At 46.3% G+C, this 23,300-nt stretch overlaps 1 protein-coding gene and 1 long non-coding RNA gene across 6 annotated transcripts in view; one reads left to right on the top strand and one right to left on the bottom strand.

Moving 5' to 3' along the window:
• LOC106889547 overlaps positions 1-22,925 on the bottom strand; it is a 63,113-nt gene extending 40,188 nt beyond the window's left edge. For 2 of the 5 annotated variants that reach the window (XR_001412359.1, XR_001412362.1), the window contains exons 1-6: positions 22,800-22,925; positions 14,431-14,642; positions 13,723-13,784; positions 12,696-12,852; positions 8,845-8,976; positions 543-593 (exon numbers count right to left, since the gene is read on the bottom strand). This is a non-coding gene — a long non-coding RNA (uncharacterized LOC106889547). Of the gene's footprint in view, positions 1-542; positions 594-8,844; positions 8,977-12,695; positions 12,853-13,722; positions 13,785-14,430; positions 14,643-22,124; positions 22,334-22,799 lie in introns of those variants that run through there. The other 3 variants (XR_001412361.1, XR_001412363.1, XR_001412360.1) reach the window with 3 other exon arrangements.
• A 227-nt stretch (positions 22,926-23,152) lies between these two features.
• Positions 23,153-23,300, top strand: part of ARRDC4 (arrestin domain containing 4) — an 8,433-nt gene continuing 8,285 nt past the window's right edge. The window contains exon 1 of the mRNA XM_014944314.1: positions 23,153-23,286. Coding sequence (XP_014799800.1) covers positions 23,153-23,286 — 134 coding nt within the window. The remainder of the gene's footprint in view (positions 23,287-23,300) is intronic.

A 23,300-nucleotide genomic window follows, 5' to 3' on the forward strand; every position in this document is an offset into this window, starting at 1 on the left:
ATACTGAGGGCTGCCTTCTACTGCCGAGTTCAGCGGGATTTATTTTGGGGCTTAAAGATAAGCACTTGGATAAACCATTCCAATCAGTGACTGAGGCAGGACTTAAACAGTAAAGCCGGGCCATATGTAATTCATATTAGAAGGTATTTTTCTAATATATTACTTTCATTAATCAGTAGTTGGTAATTAGGATAGCATCCATGCTTTCAAAAAAAAAAAATCACATAGTCCTGGTTAGAAAAGCTCACCATCAAGATGTAACAAAACCCACCAGCTAGAAATGGAAGCTACATGAACTTGGGCTACAAACCAGATTTGAATGTTTTATGTCATGGGGGAGGCAGTTAACTCTCTTCACAGATGACCTAAGAATACAATGTGTGATCTGTCACTTGAAAACCTCACCTCAAAGGTAAAGCACCTATCTAAAGAGCATTCTCCACCTCAGCTATTTCTCTATTTGCATATTTCTGAAAATATTGCTCTGGATGTTTTAGTTCTTGGGGAGCAAACCTTAAGCTTGCCCTGTTTGTATCGCTTACCTTTTCCTGACTCCACCCAAGTCGTGAATTCTGGGAGTTGTGATATTCGCTCTGAAAAAAAAAACACAGAATCATAGAATGGTTAGAGTTGGAAGGGACCTTAAAGAGCATCAAGTTCTAACCCCCCCTGCCCTGGCAGGGACACCTCCCACTAGAGCAGATTGCTCCAAGCCCCATCCAGCCTGGCCTTGAACACCTCCAGGGATGGGGCAGCCACAACTTCCCTGGGCAACCTGTTCCAGTGTCTCACCACCCCCACAGTACAGAATTTCTTTCTAGTATCTAATCTAAATCTTCCCTCTTCCAATTTAAAACCATTGCCCCTTGTCCTTTCAGGGAGTGCCCTGACAAAGAGTCCCTCCCCAGCTCTCCTGTAGCCCCTTCAGATATTGAAAGGCCGCTATAAGGTCTCCCGGGAGCCTTCTCTTCTCCAGGCTGAACAACCCCAGCTCTCTCAGCCTGTCTTCATAGGGGAGGTGCTCCATCCCTCTGATTATCTTCATGGCCCTCCACTGGACCCATTCCAGCAGATCCATGTCCTTCCTGTGTTGAGGACTCCAAAGCTGGACACAGTGCTCCAGGTGGGGTCTCACGAGTGCAGAGTAGAGGGGCAGAATCACCTCCCGTGACCTGCTGGCCCTGCTTCTCTTGATGCAGCCCAGGATGGGGTTGGCTCTCTGGGCTACCAGTGCACACTGCCGGCTCACGTTAGGCTTCTCATCCATCAACACCCCCAAGTCCTTCTCCTCGGGGCTGCTTTCTGGCCATTCTCTGCCCAACTTGTATTTGTGCCTGGGGTTGGCACGTCCCGGGTGCAGGACCCTGCACTTGGCCTGGTTAAACTTCATGCCATTTGCACAAGCCCACCAATCCAGCCTGTCCAGGTCCCTCTGGATGGCATCTCTTCTCTCTAGTGTGTCGACCACACCACCGACTTTGGTGTCATTGGCAACCTTGCTGAGGATGCACTCCATCCCACTGTCCATGTCTCCAACACCATTTTACTCAACCCAAAGTTCTGATGTTGATGGAAAATTAACTGAAAAAATCCCCCCTGTGTGGTGGAAGGAGTCCTTCTGACAATAAGGTCTATATATAGTCCATATTTAATATGTTGGAAGTGCAGTCTAGAGGAGATAAACCAAGTAAATGTTTGGATAATCTTTTGCTATAATAATTTAATTTTGTGTTGGGAAAAATACTGTGGTATTTTTATATTTATTTGAAAATGCAGGATTTTTTTGGTATGAGCGTATTCAAAGCCTGAGCACACACCAGCTGGTAGGATTCTGCATCAAAACCCATACCATGCCCATCATAGCATAAGCCTGTTAAAAAATGAAGGAAGAAATACAAATATTTCAGGCTCCTCTTCTATGCTAATTTACAATACTTGCCTTCTTTCTTCCATGAAACACCAGCACAGAGCAGAGCAGGTTGAACTTGTTTACATCACACAAGATGCTCCAGTCTTTGTAGGAAACCTTCTAGTCTGCTGGCCAAGAGGTGGCACTAAGAAACACACTGTGCTGTGATAATTAAGAGAGGGGTGGGCTTTTCCCCCCTGTCTTCAGCTCTGATCTGCACAAATGTTGCTGCTCTGAGCACATGACAATAAACAAAACCCCGTTCAAGTTTCTCAGCACACTCTGTACTTTGGGTATATGCTGCATCGTGTTGGGGCTTTGTTAAAGAACTGGTGCTTCCCCTTCCAAGGGGAGCTGTAACCCCAACGTGCAAACCTCTGAGGTTGCCCCTCCATCACTCAGAAGCACTCTCTTTATCTGTCTTTCTCCTGCACTGCTAATTGAGAAGCCTGTGAACGTGTTCAGGTGCTCACTCGGGAGTGAGATCACCAGGCACTTCTGGCCAGTGCAAACAAGAAACAGTCGCAACAATCACTTGTAGCACAAACTGATAAATTCCCTCGTTGCTTTAATTCTGCATCAAAATTTGAGATGACTCAAGCAGTTTGTGTCAGCACACATTATAACTGTATTCCTCCCAGCTCAGCAGAAGAGATGGACATCCGTGGTGAGGGGTGGGAAGGCTCCGTGGGCAGCTGTCTCATCTGCCAGCTTCATACAGAACATGAAGCTTCGGGGCCCTGCAGGTTACAGCAGGGCACACAAGTGGAGGTGCCCTCTGTGGTAGCACGCCCTGTCACAGCAGTGGCAGCCATGCAGTGGATCAGAAGAGGTGGGAATTAATGAAGAACACGGGAGGTAAGAGCAGTGATGTGGGGGCAGACCAAAGGTCCATCTGCCCAGGGATTTCAGATGTCCAACAGAAAGTACAGGGAAGGAGCAGGTATCATAGGAGAGTATTTTGTGGCACACTCTCCCAGAGGTTTCCTGAACAGAGATGCCAGCAGATCATCAAGTGTAACACCCACCAATTTCCAGGTGGAGTCTCCTCCTTAAATCTCCTTTTCTCCCCACCCTGAAACCACGAGGCTTATAATGTGGCTTGGGAAGCAAAGCAGACGTGCTTCCAGCCTGTCCTGCAGAGGATAAACCTTTGCCGTGGCATGAGAAGATCCAGGGTAAAACCTTAAACTGAAAACTCCCTCTGAGGAACGTGTAGGTACTCATAAAGTCCTAATTGCCAAGGAGTTTTCTGAGAAATTCATAAAGGCCATGGCAGTTCTGACAATGAGGCAACTCCCTGAAGCTCAGAGTTGACGTCTGCTTCCCAAACTCCAGGAAGATAAAACTGGGTATTTCTCAGCCTCCCCTATAGTTTGTGCAGCCTTCAAGGTTCTTCCTTGCTGTTGTATTTGCTTTGTCATTTATCACCAAGATGAGACAAGGAACATGAGAGAGATTCAGCAGATTACAACGGAGCAAACAAAAAAGAGGAGTCAAGGAAGGTAGATGGGAAAGATCCTTCAGTTTAGGAGGAAACGCTGGTGGTTTGTGCAGGCACAAGGAGGCGGTTTAGAAAGCATATTAATACCCTGCACAGGGATTTCTGAGCCAACAAGCTGAGCTGTGCTTCGTACTGCAATCAAAAAAATTAGAGGCAGCAAAAGGTTACATCATCCAGGTCTTAAGCCAGAGATACACGTACTAAAAAATGTGGCACATGGTTAAATGCTTTGCTAGGTCAGAGACCTAATTTGCTCCCTGTCAGTAGGGCTGTTCTCTATCATGGACATTGTTTGGGCTAATTAGACTTTGCTCCTGGCCATTGCAAGAGCAAAACCCAAGGCATGAATCCTCTGGCACTTCTGAGTGCTGTCAGCACTTTGCAGATAACAACAAATAATAATAACAACCTTTGTGTTTGAGGTCTGTGCTCGGGGTGGTTTCAGGGGTGATCAGATGTGGCAGGGAGATTTCCAAGCCAATCAGGACAGCCCCAGCCCAGCGCGAAAGATGCCCCAGATACAGATCTGCATCCAGAGTTATTTTTGCGCACTTTTTTACCTCCCCTCCGCCTCCAATTTCTAAGCGTTCTTACGGCTCATCCTTCCCCGATTCTTGCAATGGAGATGCTAAACTGTCTTCGCTGAGTCTGATTTTAGGCTATTGCATGACTAATTTGCATTCACAATTAACTTGGGTGCATCTGCACAGTGGCTGATGGTCATTAAGGTGCTCTCCTGTTCCTGGGCTCACCTGTCCCTTGCAGCTGGTTTGCAAACTTGTGAGGAAGGGACCGTCTCGCAGCGTTCCGTGTGTGCGGTGCCCAATTCCACTTCCCCCTGAGCAGGCAGCAGCAGGGCTGCCACACAACCATTACTAATGCCAGGCTGCTCGCTGCACACGCACATTTGACACATCATTGGGCATAGATTTTGCGCACGAAATTCCACAATTCCTTTCCTGACAACATGCTCCTTCAGCGCCGCTTTGCTTTCCGAGATCCAGATTCATTTTTGAAGCCAGCTGAAACGTCTCCTATTCCGTCACATAATAAAGAAGCTTCATTTGCATAACTTACTACAGTCATGTATTAAAGACCAATAGCATCTGATTATTAACAATTAAAGTTTGTTTGCTTGTCTGCCTTCCCCCTTAGTCTTTTTTAAGCTGTTTGCAGGCTGAGGCTGCAGCTTCTGGCTGGCGCGGGCCCGGCAGGCACGGCTGTGAACACTAGATGGCACTTTGCAGCAAGAAAGGTTGAGAGTTTACGCAACCAAATGAAAATCTCATTTATTGCCCTCATTCACAGGGCAAGAGTTTGTTCTCACCATGTCCTCGCCACCTCGTTGGTCCTAACTCAGTGTTTAGTCCAGAGAGAAAAACCTGACAGGTTCCCAGACAAATTCTCGCCTTCACCAAAGGATAAACCTCTGGTGATGTGATTATTTCATGATGAGCTCTACCCTCTGTTAATATCAAACTACTTTGTGTTTGCCTCAAGTTGGAGCGTACGGAAGGAGCATCTGTGTGATAATGGCTAGGCATGACCTCCAAAAGCTGTAAATCTTCCTCCCAATTAAAAGACAAAAATGGACCCAGCAATGACCTTGTTGACATTTACCAAACCACAGCATCAGAAAATGAGGTTGCTACTTCAAGTTTATAGATTGCTCCTGCCTCTCATACCGGGCTCTGGCTGGTACTTCTTGGATCATTTCAAAGGGCCAGATGTTGTCCTCGGTTCATACCTGACATTTGTTGTCCCAAGGGAGCAGAATGATGCTGTGTTACTCACAGCCATGCTGCAATGGAGCAGAGAGAAAATGGTCCAGCTGGGCAGAATGGACTCCTCCTTGAAACGGCGACAGGGAGACATGCAGGTGCCTCAGACTCTCCTCTGGGGTTGGCTGAGGACAAGGAGCTGCCCTTTTCCCTGGTGACACCTGGAGCTGGTACGAGGGCCAGCAATCATGGGAACGTGGCTCCTTTTATTTATCCTTGAGGCTACACTGGAATAGTAACCCACAGCCAGCCTCAGCCTGCCTTGCAGAGCAGGTACGTGAGCATGGTCCGGAGCATCCTCCTCCTCCTCTCCTGGAAGCTGAGGTTTTACTCCACCTTCTCCCAAATCTGGCCTCCAGGCAGCACCCAGCCCAGGGAGTACCCTGCAACTAGGGCAGGAAAGCAGGCTGGGGCCACAGTAAACAACCTGCTGCTGTCTGGTTAGGCACAAGGGTAAACAGCCAGGGATTCCACAGCAAAGGTGATGCACAGAAGGATCGAGATTGCTCTCAAGACTCCAGTTATCCATGGAGAGCTGCAAGTGCCCACCCTCCCCACATCTGGGTCCCTCTGCAGGGAGCTGGGTGCCACACGGCTGGCAGGGCATCGCCTACTGCAGGAAAGGCAAAGCTGGTGAGGACTGGCTCTATGTGCAGAGAGCAGAAAGGCCGTGTCCTGCAGCGCAGCGTGCAAACAGCCACACTGCGGGCCTTCCTGAGCTGATGCCCTTCTTCACCTCTTCCTCCAGACATCTCCCAGATAACATCCAGGGTAAATCTCCCACTAGTGCTACTTCACCTGTTCTGGAAACCTTTTTCCCTCCTTTTATAGCCATTATTCCTTCATCCTTTAGATAAGGCGTCCACCTCAGCTGGCTGTCAACTGTTGCAACTCCCTTAGAGCAGCAGTGCTCCTGCCCAGCCTGATCTTTCCCAAGATCTTTCTTAGCTACTTTCAAAACAGACAATGCACTTCCCACCTTTTGTAGCTTTAGCTTTCTCTTTTAAATAAAAGATTTCTACCTCTTTGAAGTCAGCACCTGGTTTATTTTTTTTGTCCTCTCATCCTTTCGTATCTCCTCACCAAGGATGGTGTTTCATTGCTTGGAAGTATTTCTTCTCCCTTCCTCCATCAGATCATTCTACCAGGTCCTCTTTTTTTTCCCCAGCCACCAATCAGGAAAGCAACTTGCTTTCCCCCAAAGTCTCAGCTGTGCAGTTTCTGAATTAGCCAAGAGATCAGAAGAGCTGATCACACATCTGCACAGGTTCCCTGTATTCCATAAACAGATGGATGATTCTCAAAAACAATTCCAGTTTCTGATGCTACCACAAATATTTTTCTCCCTTAATTTAGTAGTTTGAGTTGACATTACTCTCTTTTGTTTTGTTCTGCTTTAATATCGTTTCCTGGCTCCTCAGACAAATTCCAGGCGAATTCAAGAGGACTTTTGTCTAAGGACTGAGTAGACATCTTGAAATTGTGCCCCGGCCCCAGAGCCATGGTACAGCACCAGTAACTACCAGTACGCTGCTGCTGGCCCCCACTGTTGGCATTGGCTTCATCTGTGATGGCAGAGACAGTGAAACAGAGTGAGATGATCACAGAAAGGCGCTGCCCTGGAGCCTGGATGGGACCAGCAGCACCAGTGCCACCAGTCCAGCGTGGGACCGGCCTGGCTCACCGGCCGGGGGGATGAGGGGAACCTCCTGCTCCCAGTCCTCCCTGGGAGTGAGATGCAGGGCTTAGAGTCTGGCTGGCCAAGGAGCTCCTGGCTGCCAACTAACGCTCACCCATGAAACACCCACGCAGGGCCTCAGCCAGCACCGTCTGTGCTTAAAAAAACCCCTCTCCAAACCAACCAACAAACAGATCTCGTAGCATATTCTTCCATTCTGTCTCGTCACAGACTCTACCCTATTAACCTAATAAAGACGCTTCAATCTCCTTTCAGTTCAGGAGAATTCTCCCCATTGTTTCCACAGAAATCTCTCTGGATGTACTGCCAAGAGCGTGCGTTTGCTGTCGCGTTCCAAGTTGCTTGAAATAACAAAGAATTACCCTCACAATTAAGATCAGGCTGTACAATTTAGATACGTTCCTTAAAAGAGTTATTATTCTCTGCCAGAGATGTATTGTTCTTCCCCATTTAATTTTATTTACTTTTTTTAGTGGATGCAACAGTTATGCTGTCATTTATCGGAGAAGAAGGAAGCAGCAGCTGCAGAGCTGTGTATATAAAATAAACACAATGTGGATGAAGCTATCAGAAGCTCAGATTTCAAGGAGGTGAGGGGGAGGATTGCTTTTAATAAGATCTCGTGTCAGTAAAGTTGTGAGATGGAACGGCGGGGTCTTACCCTATTAAAAATAAGAGTGGGAACAGATTCTTTTATTTAATGGAACAGCAGTGTTAGCTGCATGCGTGCAGACAGAGGGCTTAATTTAAAAAGTAAAAAGCAATTTGGTCATTCATGTTCAGACTTTGGGCACTCTGCAGAACGTGCCAAACGCACTCATTTCTTTTTAACCCTTTGGCTGCAAGACCTGTACAGTACAGAAGAGGCAAAGCCAGGGTGTACTTATTTATCTCGTTGAACAGCCCTATTTTTTAATTCCTTGCCCGGCTGATCCTGGGAAAGGCAGGTGGGAGGCAGCGTCCCGCTCCCAGCTCCGACGCTGCTTTGTTGGGTTAGCTTGGGTGAATTGTTTCACTTGCCATCAGTACAAACACAGATGCCGATGCTATCAATGGCTGCTACTTGTTTGTTTATTCATCTGTATGAAGCCGGTGACACCCCCAAGCAGGAGATCACCCAGAGCAGAGGGCTGGACGAGAGCCAGCTGCAGTTGTACTCCCCAACAGGCCATCACATGCCGTGACACGAATCTGCCCCATCCCTCGCACGCTCGGGCGGTGGCGGGATGAGGCAGGACGCCTCAAACACTCCGAGTCCATGTAGCGCAGCCTGGCAGGACGCCTCAAACACTCCGAGTCCATGCAGGCACAGTGCAACGTCTGTCCTAAACCCAGCAGAGGCAAGTGCAGACCCCACAGTGAGGGGGACGGTGGCCCCAGGGTGTCCCTTCAGGCAGCTGCACCCCCAGCCTGCGTGCACGTCGCTTTGTGCACCAGAACTAAGGAGTCCAGGGAGCCGAGCCAGCCAAGCACGAAATCAGGTTGGATGAACATCCTTAGCGCAGGTGTTTTATAATAAAGCTGAAACCATTTTGTAATAGAGCTAGATTCCCCCACAGGTGATAACAGTAATAACCCACACGCTCCTGCGGTGTATCACCGTCTGTCAGGCAGCAGACCTCACTCGAGATGGAGCTGCACGAGCTCTGGACAACTCTGAACCAACCAACCACAGCTGTCTTTTCCTAAACATTCCTACACACACACACAAGCAGTTCTATTGCGGGCATTATTTCAGTAACAGCATAATTGTGCAAAATATGTAAGTATTTTCTATAATTGTATAATCAGTATGTAATTATATAGAGTAGAAAATATAAACATATATTAAACAGGTGAGTGCATTTATTATTCAAATACAAATTTCAGTGGTAACTGAAATCGCGCCAGTTTGTACGTGTGTGTAATTAATAGAGGACTGGAATGAAATAAGTTGCATTTGTATAAATACCTGCTACAGCTAAGGCCACCTCTGGAGTATGAGATCACAGGGACACCGTCAGAAGGCATCAGGAGCCAGCAGAAGTGCAGCTGCATTAGAGGCCTGTCGCCAGTTCAGGGGAAGTCTCTCTCTCTCCCTCTGCTGAAAAAAAACAACAGCGTTAACAAAAGGAAATGGAGCTTCTTTTGTGCAGTGGCACCTGCACCGTGAGCCCTCCTCGTGCAGAGTCTGGTGACCACAACCTCTCACACCAGAGATTGTGAAATCACCATCCAGCCCTCTTAGACCCAACAACCTGATCTGATAAAAAGTATCACAGAAATTCTGAAGGAAAAGGTTTTAGATCTTTGACCTCCTTTCACTCGCCTTCTCCTGCCCTCCCCTGCGGTCGGCCACGGGAGGCAAAATTAGGCCTCCAGGTTTGTTTCTCATCTAGAAGAGCCATATTCCAGAAAAACAAACCCATTAGCCCAAGCATCTTCCAAGAGAAATATCTTATCAGGGAACGGCTCAGGGATTCAGCCTTCAACAAGGACTGTGCTTTGATCACAGATGGGATCTCGGGAACTGCACTAAATCACAGATGGTATATTTTTTCCTATAATTCACAAAATGGGCTATTTCCACCGCTTGCTGGATTTTTTTCCCTTCTCTGATTTTTATATTTTGCACATGGCAATTGCAAACATGGATACAATTTTTTAAAAGGGCCCTTGAAAACATTTTCTTTTAATGATGCATGTAATCTTTTCCTGTTCGGTAAATCTAACACCAAAATGTCATTCTTTTCAGAAATTAAAACATACTTAATTTTAATAGGATTGCATTTATGTTTTATATGCTTTGCTTATTTATATTCTGTGTCATTTCTATTTTCTTGGATAAGCTTCACATTCCCTTGTTATCTCTTGAAATATTGCATCAGCCACAAGCTACTGCCTACATCAAGATGTGGCAGTTTCTGCTACTGCCCATTCGTGGGCCACGGGCAACTGGTGGATCACACACTCGTGCTCCTCATGGTCTGTGTTATCTTAATTCTGAACCGTGACCAGCTGAAGACAGCAGCATAGCTCACATTCACCCCATCCAACCCCAGACCTGGACTGGGGTGATATATTTAGGCACCCTGTAAAATCCCTGTGCAGCCAGGGGAAGATGGAGAGAAAGGAGCATCCCCCAGCACATCACGTTCTTTGGAGAAGTCTCTCTCTGGTGTCTGTGTAGGGAGCCTAAGGCAGGCAGGTACTTCACCCAAGTTGGGGAAGGAAAAGGAATTTGGACATCCTCCAAACAACTTAAGTCTTAAAACAACAGATGGAAACAGAGAGATATGGGGGTCCACGAACAGTCAATGAGATTGTGATATGAGTTTGCATAATACACGCCCGTCTCTGCACACTGGTGAATCTCCTCTTTCTGGCTGCTAAGTGACAGCAAAAAAAAGCCAAAATTACATCTAATACTTTCCTGAAATTGCTTCATTGCTTTTCCATGTAAACTGCCGCTATAGCTGGCACAGAGTTTTTATTTGTTTGCTGGTAGGAGAGGAGGACAGCCTGTACAATATGAATAAGAGAAAAGGCACCTACGAGCAAATCTCTCTGTTCAGCCACGATCCAAAAAGATTTAGAGCTCCACATGTTGATCATCAGTATGGTAACAACCAGGCTCCTACCAGCATTCTGCCGCGATCCAACTTCAGGGGATCCTCTTCTATATTCATTTAACTTTTCCACCTCATTTGCTATCACAAGATGCTCAAATGCTGTTGTCATTTTGTTTCTGTTTTGTATTTACTGATGTTATCAAATATCACACTTCACTGGAGGGTAATCTAAACAGCATTTCATGCCCTCTTCAGTACGGAGCTGCTCAAACGTTCACGTGTCAGCCCCAGAGCCAAACAGCAAGTCAACCCTTGACTCCATGCAAGGCAATGGTAATCTTTCCACGTGGCTTTAAATCAGCCTTTTTTGAGATTATTTCTAATTCACATTAACTCAGGATTGAATAATCCTTTGGCACCGATGAGAGCTCGGTACTGGAATAACACTGAGTTCAGGCTGAGTTCAGGGGGTATTTGTCACCTACAGACATTCAGGCTTTTGGTGACTTGTGTTGATTTTCTTGACCCTCAGGGAAGATCTAGAGCAACACCCTGGGGTCACAGACTGCCATTTCTGACCTACCCAAGGACAGCTCCAAATCCCACCACCACTGCTGGCCCCTCGGATACCATCACACTTATTAGCACATTCGAATTGCACAAACTTCATGACCTTGTTTCAGATCTCTGCCAACACACACCTCTCACCCCCACTGCCTTTTTTAGGGGAAAAGGCACATCTAACACAAGGTCTCGGGGGGAGAGCAGCCACGTTTGCCACCTCGAGTCACACAGCGCTCACCCATACAAACTTGGAGCGTGACAAAAAGCCTGACAATGTGGTCCTTCCACACTGGATCAGACCAAAGGCCCAGTGTCCCGTTTTCAATTTGTCCAGTGCTGCTGGTCAGGCAAATCAACAACCTGCTTATTAGCTGGCCTCCTGCTTTCTGGCAATCAGAAATTAGAGAATTCTTAGTTCAGGACCGCCTGCTTCTGGACCACTGTGTTTCAGGCTCAGGGAAGCATCTTTCCTCCACTCATTTTGCTCCTCATTTAACATAATTCTGTTGTTGACCTCTGAGTTTTTGCACTGAGAGGCTTGCTCCTCTATTTAAATACGCACTATGTGAAATGAAATTTCTTTGTGAGGAGGCTTTTTTTGACTTCCATTGTATCCTGCTACCCTGTCCCTCTCCCAGGTCTCCCTTGTGTAAAAGTGGTGCTGTACCACCGATCTGGTTGCCTTTGTGGCTAACATGGGGAGAAAAGACAGGGAAGTGGCCAGGCATCTGTCTTTTTCACAGGTCCAGGATGTAAGTAGCCAGTAAAAAGTGGTGTGTGGATGGTAGCCTTCTGACTGCATCTCTAAAATCTCCCCATGAGGGAGCTCCACAGCTGGGATGGATAATGCTCAGACACCCTCTCCCGTACAGCCCAAGTCTTCAGCCTTTACGGGCGTGCAGTGGATATGAGCCTAAACGTTTGAGATGCAGCGAGTCTGTAGTCATGCCACACATGATTTAGTGAATAACTGATGCAAGGCAAAAAGATGGCAGAGCTCTGTGATCTAACAGCTGTGCAAACAGGCTAAAGAACTTAAAATTCGGGAAGCTGTATCTCCAGGAAAGCATTTTAAAAAAAAAATCCCTAGTGCCACATCTGGTGGCATCAAATTGTCATTATGACATGGTATTTAAGATGATTTAATGGGTTTATTGCCAAGTAAGAACCTTGGAGTTTGCTTAAACTACTGTGCATTAAAAGGATGTAACTCTTTAAATGATATTCTGACAAAGTACTGCCTAAACAGTTCATTATCTTTCAGGAACACACACATATGTACATCAGCATGTGTGTATATGGAAATAAATAGGTCAATAGACAGAAAGATGAATAGAGCTGCACATCTACATACACATCATGTATTTAAGGATACACTACAGCACCCATGTGTTGTGAGAGCTATCTTTTGGAAAAAATCACTCACTCCCCTTTCTGCCCCTCTCTTCTACACCTCATACATCCATACAGCAGGCAAGATTTCTGTCCACCTTAATTACTTCTCACTTAGGGCACTGAATCAATGGGTGGTTTTGAAACAAAGGATTCAGCTACTAAAAACAGCCTGGGAGAGTGCCTGGGAAAGGTTACTGATTATAGATGACTTCTAAGAAAAGGTGTCCAGAAAAAGAAAAGGTGTGCCTTTTACTTGCTGAATATTTTTAATGTGACTTAGTGTTTCTCTCACCTTTAGTTCCCGGAACAGTTCTCATTTCCTCTGAATGTTCTGACTTCTTATCTCAGGCTCTTTCAGCTTGTTGATTTTAAATTCAGTCTGGCTAATTCAAATTCAAGGCACGCTGCTCCTGAAGTCTTTCACCGTCTTCTGATTCCACAGAATGGGCCTGTTAATGGTATGAGGTTTTGTCAGTGAGGAACGGTGCAAACTTCCTTTTACACTCATTCCTTTCATACTAGATTGACGCGACACATTGCGAGCCAGTCTGACAACCTTGCTTTGGGCGTCTGGCTGCGGTGGTTCTGCCTGCACTGGCTGTGTACAGAGGGAGGTTTCCAACCAAAGCTGCCCTGATGCGCACCTTGGGATGGATGCTCTAAGTGAGCAATAAGGATCACCACCCGCGGGATGGTGCGATGGAGCAGATTTGTCCAACCAGACAAATTCCTGAACAATTCTATCAAGTCGCCGTGAGCTTTTCCATCACCTGTGGCAATTTTCCACCATCAACGCATTTGCCTTTTAACAGGTGAATAACTGTCAAAGCACCATCAACCCTGCGTGCATCTAACATGAAAGCACTAACGGCAGCTTTTCTCTGATCCAGGCTCAATAAACTGGTTTGCTACCAGAAGTGACCTGGACCCAGTGGCACAGACCTTAACCCATGCCAAGTGAGCCATCAAACCCCTGCAGCGACAAGCCCACACTGCTCATGAAGCACTGTCTACACCTGCCCTGAGCCTCTGCTGATGATCCCCCTCCACGCTGACAGGCTGCCCTGTAACACTTTGCTACCTCTTTACATCTCTGACTTTAATTTCTATGTATCTATAACAAATTACATTTATTTTTCATTTATTTTTTTCCCTTGCAAAAAGCAGGAAGGAAGCAGGAGTTTGTTTCTTCTGAAAGCAAGTCAGCTTCATTTCAAAATCAGAAGAGGTCTCCAACAGCCAAAGGGCTGGTTTTCCTCTCCCTTTTTTTTTTTCCTAAGGGTTTGATAGTGAATAATTGGAAGAAGGAAAAAAATTACCTCAGGTTGTATATTGCCACTTCCTCTTGCATTGCAGTTAATGCAAACCTTTGATTAGCCTGCTGAAGAGACCACACATTCAATAATTTGAAGCAAAAGGTTAATGGTGTTATTACAACTATTATCCCTTTTAAAATCATTATCCTCTTGTTTTTTATGTCTATATTACCTTCACCTTTCCATGAACCCACTTTACCAGCTGTTTCCCTCTGTCATAAAGTTTGCTGAACATCATCCTAGGAATAGGATAAATGCCATGTTTTATCAATCAAGCCTAAGGGAATTCTCAGCTTCTCATAACCCAAACTGTAAAGGGAGATTATTACAAAGTTTCTATTTTGATTTTTTAAATTGGCCATGAGTGAAATATACACTTAATGTCAAGGTGCAGAACGTTGGAGTTATGATACCATTTTTCTTGGGAAGTTTTACAGATTAGCAAAGTATGAAAACTGAAGACTTAGAAGAGATTAATCAATTAATTTTAAATTGGTTATTTATTAGAAGGACAGATAGTCCCAAGCAAAAACGCACAGAATGACCAAAACAAAGATAATGTGCTAAACTACGGTGATAACCAGCCCCATTTCTAAAGCACCTTCCCAACTTAGCATCGTAAATCCTACTGGCTTTCAGGAAGCTTTACACTCCTGTGCCTCACACTGGAAAATGTGAATTAACTTCCTAAACTTTCACAGTGAGATTTACCTCTAAATCCATGGCAGTGTCTGAGACGTGTCTGAAAATGCTCCTTTCTCTCCAAAGGTGCTAAGAGGATCCAGATTGTCTAAGTTCAGCCACCTCAAGTCAGTTGCTCCATCAACATTTGAGCTAAATCTTTGCTCTTGGTAAATTAACTTCCTGGTGCAGTTGTTTTACAGTTGGCATCTTCTGTAACCCAGCTCTGTGGTTTTTAGATCCTGTGGACACCAAGAGTCAGGGTCTTTATCAGTTACACACCGAGCCCAAGACCTACAATTGGGCCTAAAAGAACATGTCTACACAGAAGAGATTCCCAGTGAACTTAATTAAGTAAAAAAAATAAAGTGTGGAGGAAATGAAAGGCCTTAAAACAATCAACATTTTTAAGTGCTCAGACTTCATTATGCAAATAAAAATATCACACTCTTCCTGGAATTTGAAAAGAATCTGTTAATGATAATGCCTCTACATGAAAATACATTCTTTGCAGAAAAAGCAACAGTGCAGCATTTACTGAGCTCTTAGTAAAATAAATGAAGTGCTCTGTGATTGCTTCCTTTGAACACGGAAAAATACAGGTAGCGCATACTAATGTTTCCCAACAATAGTGTCTATCAGGGAAAAGCTGTGATCTGCACAGGTATTTAAGCAGAACAAAATGTAGGCTCTGCCTGTGCCATTTTTATAATCATGGATGCCCAGGAGAAGTTAATGCCTGTATAACTCCGAGAATTTGTGGCAGCAGAAGTGACAGTTTTCTTTTTCTCTTTTTTTAAATTCTGAACATTTTGCTACCAACTTCTGAGTGGCAATTCAAGAATAAAAAAGGGGAAAAATTGCCCACGTGAAAGATGTAATAAGAAGCAAATTCCCACTATAAAAGTCCTATGATTGACGTGATCTTGTCATTATCATTGAAAATAATCTTCTGGTGTGTTATAATGACAAGAGGATGCGTAATGTTATTCTGATACAAGAAAAGACTGTGTACATTCATTGATCCAAAGAATTCTAATTCACCCCATGGAGGAAGATAAGAATCACAACAGCAGGCAGTTAAAAGTCCATCTAGCCCTGTATCCTGGCTCTGATAATGCCTAATACTTCATATTTCAGAAGAAAGTGTCAAAACAGGAGCCTCATTGTGAGCACGTCTGAAAATGAACAGTATTAATAGTGTGTTCTTATCTCCTGTGCCTTTCACGGCAAGCTGACCATTATTGGCTTCCACAACAACAGTTACCATAGCGAGCGAGCTTTATGGGTGTTCTCTTTTTCTTTTATACAGATATATTTATGCATATGTATGTATACATGCATATATATGCATTTCTGTAACACTCATGCAGTAACTGAAATGCTAAAAAGTCCCAACCTTTTCGTACATTTAATAATAATTTGTGTGCTTTATTTTAAAAGGAAATACAGGCTTAACCAGCTATTGTCAGCCCAGGCTTTTCATTTTGGTTTTAACCCCAGCTTGAACTGGTTACTGAGAAATTTCTCAAGAAATATTTAAATATTTTTCAATGTGGTTAACCCACTAATGGTTTTAAAAAACCACCTGGGAAAGTTTAAACGCAGACTCCCATGTCTGGGGAAAAGGGTATCATGATGCAAGGCATAAAAGGTTCAACTTCTTCAGCTTCTCAAAGGAAAGGTTTGGGAGGATGAAAACGTGATAGATATCTAGAAAAATTCAGTAAGGTGAACGAGTCAACCTCATACAAAGTAGCAAAATAATACCCTATTATTTAGAAACTAATAATCTCTATCTTGAATTAAAACACCAGATGAATAAAACCCAGAGGAGACTACAAAGAATAACGGTGTTGCCATGTCCTGGCACCTGTAGGGCAAGATTCAGTATCTCTCCAGGGTGTGTGCTCTGATCCGGTGTTTGTGAGTCTGTGCTTGTAGGCACATGAAGGGGGAAGAAGATGTGACTCAAATCATCCTGGTCTCCCCAGGTCCTGTGAAATTATTTGAGAGAGATTCAGACTCACTTCCGTAATGGGACATGCTCATAAAAGGTGCAGCTTTACCCTAAGACAATAATTATAATCAGATTTCATGCCTTGCAGCATCAGCTGGTCACCGGTAAATGTAAGAGGATTTTTCCCCCCTCAGTTTGTCAGTCAGCTTCCATCGCTGGGGGTGTTCCACCTTCCTCCACAGCACTGGAGGCAGAAGCTCAACATCCTCTCTTGTGACACTAAGAATATCCTTGGTTGACCAGATGACATGCTTTGCTTACAGGTCCAAGGTTATTCTGGTCACCAGATTTGAGAAAGATTGTTAAGGAGCTTGGTTGTTTTGGGATATGCTTGCTTTTCTGCTGCCTTCTGCCATCCAGGTTGATCTTTTGATGGGACCATGTGAGGAGAGCTCATAGGGAGAGGTTGTTAAGGAGCTTGGTTGTTTTGGGATATGCTTGCTTTTCTGCTGCCTTCTGCCATCCAGGTTGATCTTTTGATGGGACCATGTGAGGAGAGCTCACCTCCACCCACCTTACCAGGGATGGTGCCCTGCTTTCATTTGTTTCCTTCTGTGCCAGGCATTGCAACTATACCATAACCGAAATACTGGCTGGGCCTTTAAGCTTGAGCAAAAGCCAGCAAGGAGAACTTGCTAAAATAGCAGTAGAAGCCAATTAACCCTGTTCTAAGTTAAAGGACACGTTCCCATCAGCAGGGCTCGACTGCCATCCCAGGCTGCTCCCTGTCCTACCAACCACTCATGTCATCTCAGGCTGCTGACTCCCCTTTCCATCCACTGTAGTTCTTACTCTACATTCCCTTTTGGTATAAAGCACCCCATTATCTGCATTTGCTGCTGAAGTAATATCTTCCTAAGCCTGGGCAACAACAGCAGCCATCAGAAAGAGAGCTATGAAAAAAGCAACACTTCACGTGGAGCACTTCTACCTCTGTTAATTGCTGTGTTGTTGGACCATGCTGAGGGCCACACACAGCGTGAGGGTGACTTCTACCAGATCCTGTCCAGCAACTAGCACACGTGGAACCATCTCTACAATGATTTGGGACATGCCCTCTGTATTTTCTCAGAGCCAGGATCCCACGTCATTGCTCGGTGAGAACTGGTAGGGCTGAAGAGTCACCACAAGGCACACATTCCTGTTTACAGGAATGCTCTAGTTCAGATCCAGGCATGCACTTCCCTTCAGGGTGAGGTTTTCTGGTATGAGATTCAGGTTCATCTCGAGTTCAAACTTTTTCAGTTTAAATTAAAAAACTAGCACTTTACAAAGCCCTCAAAACCCTCAAATTACAGCACATAGAAGAAACCAGCTAAAGCAGAACATAACTAAGAACCCAAATGAGTTTGTTAATTCCCCTTTCCCTTTCTAGCTATTCATTCCCTTGAGCGGGAACACCAAACCACGATCCACACATGAATAATGCAGCTGCTGTTTCAGAGTTGATTCAACAACAGAAATCTGTATCCTCCCTCTTCGTCACAGATTTATAGGAACAGTTCTGACCACCTTGCTTTGAAGTCGCTGAAATGCAGAGGGGTACACGTTACAATTGTAGGAAGCTCTTCCTCCAGAGGAGCACTTCCAGAAGGCCACTTTAATTGTGCAGGCGCCACTACTGCTGATAAATCTTTCTGTCCTCAGGGGACACCGGGATGAAGGGATGTTCTAACCACATCCATTTTTCTCTACTCACACTCCTTGCAAAGCCTGTAGTAGCTGTAAACAGCCAAAGCCACCCTCAAGCTGGCCTGTGCCACCCAGCCGGGAGCTGGATTTAGATCACTCTTCTCTAAGGGAACTAGCCGTAACAGCTCCTCAACCTGATTCACTATATAAATATTTAAGCAAACAACAGGTCACTCAAGTGTTCTCTTTACCAGTGCATGAAACAACACGATGGTCCATCACATGCTGGGATGCAATCCCAGTGTGTTGGGCTGGGAACTGGCATGGGGATCCTTGCCCTGTGGGCAGGCTCCCTCAGGAGATTGTTCATCTGGAGGTGAGGGGGAAGGTCCTCACACCGTGCTGCCACTGAACGTGGAAAGGACCCTTGGCAGTTTGCACCACAACCTTTTCCTCCACCCCCACTCTCTCAACCCAGGGTCGAGACGCACCTCTCCCACCCCTCGGTAGGCGAGTCGAGGGTAGGAGCTGCTGGATGAACAAACACTCAGTGCATGAGCCTTCACAGTTTGGTTCTCAGTCATCAACCTACTCGGTCCCTGCTCTGCCCCAGATTTCCATTCCCAAACATAACCTTGTATTAAGATTAGTCCTTTGGCCTTCAACCCAATCGCACCTTGTCTGACGGGCTGTGTGAGCAAACACCCGCTAAGATAAAATGTGCAGCTTGAGATTCCTGGGCCAAGTACCTCAGTATTTGCTTTTCTCAACGTACCACGTATGGCACGATTCCTAAAAACGTGCTCACTGGTGTTTTACACCTCGGCAGTGGTGACATATCAGACTAGCTGGGCACTGCGTTTGCAGCAGCTTTTGGAAAAGCATCTCTGGCTCCTTGCAATCTCCTCTCTGTAAACATCACTTAATTGTCTAAGAAAAATTTGGCTGACCTTTCAATTACTGGTAATAGAATAAAAGCAATAAAAGACTACATGACAGCAAGTGTCACCAATACCCATTCCTCGCCTTCCTGTGCTGATTAGGAGTGCCAGGGAGAATTCACACTCCGCTCCAGGGCTGCATTTTTGGCACAGCACTGATAAAGGAACTCACTGGGAAAAGGCCAGGAACTAGGGAAAGGAATGGCCTCCCATCCCTCCCGGTCCTGACTCCATAAACAAGCCCAGAGAGAGTAATATCTGTCAGAAAAGTCTATATTCTGAGGGCTTTTGGGGAACTTACAGAGTCCATAGTATCTGCTGTCAGGGGTAAACACTGCTCTCATCCAACTGCTTTCTAACGCCTGTCAGACAAGCTGAGATAGTTGAAACTATTTGCAGATAAAGGACGAGGTGTACGGGCAAATCCTCCCTTCCACACAGAAAGAAGGTTTCCACACTTCACCGCCCCTGTGAGGCCCCCACTCAAGCAGAGCCTCTCTCATGGCTCTTCCACTGAACTCAACTGCAGCTCAGTCACTAGGTTTTTCCCCTCTGTTGTGTTTGGTAATGAATAAGAAAGACACTTTAACGGATGTTACAGTACAGCAATCTCAAATAAGAAATGCACAGTTCGTAAATGAGCTGTTAGCAGCTCTCATGAACACTTCTCAAAGCCCTCCAGTAGCAAAAATAGCTGTTCACTCTCTAAACTGTCAGGCTATTGATTAAGATCAGAAAGGCTTAGTTGGCAAACTCCTGGTGCTGGTGCCCGACTCATGATTAAGAGCTCTCTCTCAGTTCCCTTCGAGCAGGAAGAGGACAGCAAATACTGTTTTTCACTTCCTTCCCAGTCACAGCTTGGATCCCTGAAAACCAGAGGCCTTCTTGGCAGAGGTTGCTGTTGCTAAGACCAATTGTTATCTTGTATCTTCCACAGAAATGGTTATTTATAGATCAGGTGTCCTTCACTGCCTGGAAACTTGGAAGTTTACGATACTTGCAGAAACTCTTCTGGTAGGTTCAAGCCCTGATAGCCTATTTTCAATATGTGCACTGAAATTAGTTAAAAATAATTATTACACATAGAAGCTTACACTGTCAGATTCATCTAAATTCAGTGATCTGACCACAGCCATCATTTCCAAATTAACCAGCAGAGCTAGGGTATTACCAGCCACTGGAGGAAGATCATCTCCTTCCTTCAAGAGAAGGTCTGTGATTATTGCTAGAACCGTTCACGTCTTTGTGGATACTCTCAAACGAGATGGACCTTTGTGTGTTCTTTACTCTTAGAGGCTAACTTGTGCATTAATTAACTTGTTCAGGCAGCTCTTTCTTACATAGTCCTGAATAAAGTGGCAAAATAAGTTAAATGAAAATATAATCAAGCATGTTAATATATCTCTTCCTCTTTCACACCTACCCCCCCACACAAACATCCAGTCGCACACATACACCCACGCTGTCTGAGTGTTCATCTTCTGTTCCTTCCTTCTGGCTCATCAGAGACTGAAATAGTGATGTGGTGGTTTCCACCACTCATGCTACAACTTCACTGCTGTTGGCCCGTTAAAATGCCTCCTGCACAAGAAGGTATTCTCAGGATGGATGGATGAGAAAACCAATTACCCCGTGATAATTTCAACAAGTTCTGGTCTTTGAAAACCGCTGGGAAAAAAGTATATGAAAGGGCAAACAATCATCTGGAACTAGTATCATCTGACTGCGACAGACCATTCCTATTAATTGCGTCCTCTATGGGCTAATTGTTCGAGTTATTCAAGCCTCTTAACTCTCACTAATTCTGTATAATGTTTTCTTTCATATGCAATTGTCCATGTTTATTCATTTCCCTATCTAGCTCATTTGCACTTGCAAAGAATAAATGGGAATGAATGGTTGCATAATATCCCTAAGAGAATTAATTACTTTTATACAGGATCTTATTCATACAGGAAAAAAAGGGAGGTGTGAGATTTTGGTGGTTTTTTCCTTTCCATCATACTTTCAGTATCAGTTACAAGAAATTGCACACACACTTCGTACCTAAGCAAATTTAGCAAATAAGCAAATACACAATATGCACACCCAAGCACGTTCTGTCGGCTGGCGACAAAACTAACCTGATACTTGCTAATGTAAAAAACTGAATATAAGGAAAACATGCAAAACCATACATCACAATTCCCAACTATAGTGCAACATTGGCAGTTTCTGTGAAAACTATTTCAAAAAGTACAAAGGGATACGAATATCCCAAAATTCTTTAAATATTTTAACAACCATCACGGCATTATTTTCTTTAGTTACATAGTTCTTCATTGTCAACTGGGAAACCCGTGGCCAAGGGTCCAAATAAAGCCTGAGTTCACCCCAGCTGTGACCACTTTACTTTTCCCCACATTATTATTGATTAACATGGAGGTGTGCGTTAACTTGTAACCTACAAAAGGTGTTCAAAAAGCCCACCTTGCTCTCAGCAAGGGCAAGTTCTTCATCACAGAAGTAATTCTAAATAGGAGCCTACATTTCACAGCAAAGGATATCACAAGGGCATGCCAGGGATTCTGAGGAAGCCGGACGTTATCTAGTAAGTTGTTTAAGAGGCAAGGCTCTGAGTCTGGAAAACATTTTTTGCTAATTTCAGTAATTAACTGAGTCAGCTGGGAAACACCGGGCTGGTGTTGTCCAGCGCTCCAGAGGGAGGGAGGCATGCAGGAAGATGCAGGAGTCAGAAGCTTCACGCAGGCAGGTGACTTGGAGCGGGAAATGACTCCTTCATTACCAATGGAAATGCTGGCAGACCATTCACCACACACGCCTTCAGGAAGATGCACTACTACCAGCTCACACAATCGTAAAATATGACACTTCCTAGCACAAAATTAATTTTAGTACCTGGCCAGTATATGCAAAACATTTCATTTTGTAACGTGTATTGGGTTGGACCTGGGGCTGGAGCTGTGGCAGCTGCACCTCTGTTGGGCTGCTGGATCTGACCACACTCACCCATCAATACAGACATATTTACCACTTTTCTGATATATGCTGGGGTTTTTTTCCCAATCTTGTACTTCTAAAAATTGGAAATAACAGCACACTCTGCATTTATTCGAGTGGATAAATCTTACCTACAGCCTGTTTGTATGGAGAGGTTTACACCCCACTGCTCAGGTGTGACGGCATGCGGCTCGCTGTAGCCATTTTGTAACCATCCAGTTACAAAACGAGGGGTTGTAGAAACAGCCTCCTGAACCGGGCACCCCTTGGTTTACAACGGGCAGAAGAACCCGGTAGCCGTGCGGACAGCGAGGCTTCGGGGCCAGGCAGGACAGCCCCCTCAGAGCGAGTCCCTCACAGAGCGAGCCCCTCACCTCCCGCCCAACGGCAACAAAGGGGCTCGGGCAGGCAGCACGGAGCTCCCGAAGAAACCCCCGCGCAGAGCGGCGGGGCAGCGGCAGTAACGCTCTGAGCCACCTCGGCTGCGGCGGGGACGGGCCGAGCCAGAACAGTCTCTCACTGCCTCAGCCGCCATGACAGTAACCGAGGCCCACCGAGGGCCCGAGGCCTGCGCGCGGCGCGGGGCCAACCACCCCGCGGGGCTGCCAAAACGGTGGCTACAGCCAGGGGGCAGGACACCGGGGGCGGGACACCGAGGCCCGGGATCCGCCGAGGCCGCGCTGCGCGGGCCCTCCCCATCGGGCTGAGCGAGGGCGGCCGCAGCCAGCCCACCCGCCCAGGCCTCACCTCCCCTCAGCGCCCGGCCCCTCGCGCCGCCCCGGCCCCTCGCGCCGCCCCTTTCCTACCTGTTTATCCACGGGCTGTGCACGTGGTAGCCGTGCCGCGCCATTGGCCCGCTCACCGGGGAGCTGCGGCCACCCGGCCAATCGGGGCGCTGTCCACGCGCGGCCGTCCGCACCCGATTGGTCTCGCGGCCGCGATCACGCAGCGTGACGCACTCCGAGTGTGCGCCCGCAGAGGAACCAATGAGGAGGGGGCCCCAGGGCAGCCCGCGACGAATAGTAGAGCGAGTAGCTGAGGGGTGGCCAATGAGGAGCGGGCCGGGGCGGGACTTTCCGCTGCGGGCGCTGGCGGTGACGGGCGGGTTTTAAAGCAACCGTCGACGGCGGCCGCAGGCTTCCCCCGCAGCCGGGGAGCGATGGCGGCGGCCGGGCCGGGCCCGGGCCCCGGGGCCGGCGGGGCGGTGAAGACGCTGGCCCTGGTACTGGAGGACGAGGCCCGGCGCGGCGGCGGGGGCGGCGGCGGCTACTGCAGCGGGGACACGGTGTCCGGGCAGGTGCTGCTGG

This window comes from Calidris pugnax, unplaced genomic scaffold (genome assembly GCF_001431845.1).
Source record: "Calidris pugnax isolate Ruff unplaced genomic scaffold, ASM143184v1 scaffold70, whole genome shotgun sequence".
NCBI lineage: Eukaryota > Metazoa > Chordata > Aves > Charadriiformes > Scolopacidae > Calidris > Calidris pugnax.